This window comes from Sinocyclocheilus anshuiensis, unplaced genomic scaffold (assembly GCF_001515605.1).
Source record: "Sinocyclocheilus anshuiensis isolate Anshui unplaced genomic scaffold, SAMN03320099.WGS_v1.1 scaffold1632, whole genome shotgun sequence".
NCBI lineage: Eukaryota > Metazoa > Chordata > Actinopteri > Cypriniformes > Cyprinidae > Sinocyclocheilus > Sinocyclocheilus anshuiensis.
The window spans coordinates 345,222-346,299 of NW_015558674.1; the positions used below are offsets into that span (position 1 = coordinate 345,222).

Here is a 1,078-nt window from a genome sequence, read left to right on the forward strand (position 1 = left end):
TTATTAAATCAATAATAATTTTTTGCATTCTTTTTAATATTCAAGAAATTCATACATTAAGCCCAGTTTGTATTTCACTGTAAAATTTTTAAAAAATCATGCGAAACATGAATCAGTCAGTGTTTATGGGTGTGTGTTCTCATTCTCAGCTGACGATGACGCCGGCGCTCATGGGAGAGAAGACGCCTCCGTCTCAGGAGCAGCTTCCCTCGGCTCAGATGTCCCAGGATTCCCTGCTCAGCCCGGTCCAGGCGCCGCTGCAGCAGAGAGAGACGTTTGACCCGTACGCCTCCTTCATGGACACCATCTACACCTCCTTCCTGCAGGTGAGCGAGCGCGACTCGTACCCCGAGCTGCCTCCGTCTCTCAGCCCGCGCCGCGCCTGTTCCGTCCACAACCCGGACCTTTCCCGACTCGGCATGGACACGGCCCAGTCCCCGGCCCGCGGGACGCCCAAACTCAGCGAGGACCCGCCGCCGCCCTGCAAACCTGCGGGAGCCGACGCGCCGCTGCACCCCGCCTTCATGGAGGAGGCCAAGACCGACCTGTGCCTCTACAGCAACGGGATCGGCTTGGGAGCGGATGCACGAGGAGACGATGAAGAGGAGGATGGACGAAGGCCGCAGGGATATTTGAGTTCGGGTGAGCGGCTCAGAGAAGCAGTCGAGGACGTCCGAGACGCAGAGCAAGTCAGGGTGAGTGCACCTATCACAGCTATTATAGTATTTATTCTCATTTTGAATTACATTTATATTTAGTCATTTAGCAGATGCTTTTATCCAAAGCGACTTACAAATGAGGACAATAGAAGCAATCAAAACTAACAAAAGAGCAACGATATATAAGTGCAAAAGTCTCGGTTAGCCTAACGCAGAACACGTAGCAAGGTGTGTATATATATATATATTATACACACACACACACACACACACAAAGAAAAACAAGTAAATAGAATAGAAAAAATAGAATAGAAAAACTTTTTTTTTTTTTTATTAGAATTGGAATGCTAGAGTTAGAGGGTCAAATAAAGGTGGAACAGATGTGTTTTTAGTCGTTTCTTGAAGATGGCTAAGGACTC

At 48.2% G+C, this 1,078-nt stretch overlaps 1 protein-coding gene across 3 annotated transcripts in view; it reads left to right on the forward strand.

The window, feature by feature from the left end:
* Window positions 1-1,078, forward strand: part of mbd6 (methyl-CpG binding domain protein 6) — a 29,731-nt gene that overhangs the window by 24,712 nt on the left and 3,941 nt on the right. For all 3 annotated transcript variants that reach the window (XM_016477537.1, XM_016477536.1, XM_016477538.1), the window contains one exon: window positions 150-695. In XM_016477537.1, coding sequence (XP_016333023.1) covers window positions 150-695 — 546 coding nt within the window. The remainder of the gene's footprint in view (window positions 1-149; window positions 696-1,078) is intronic.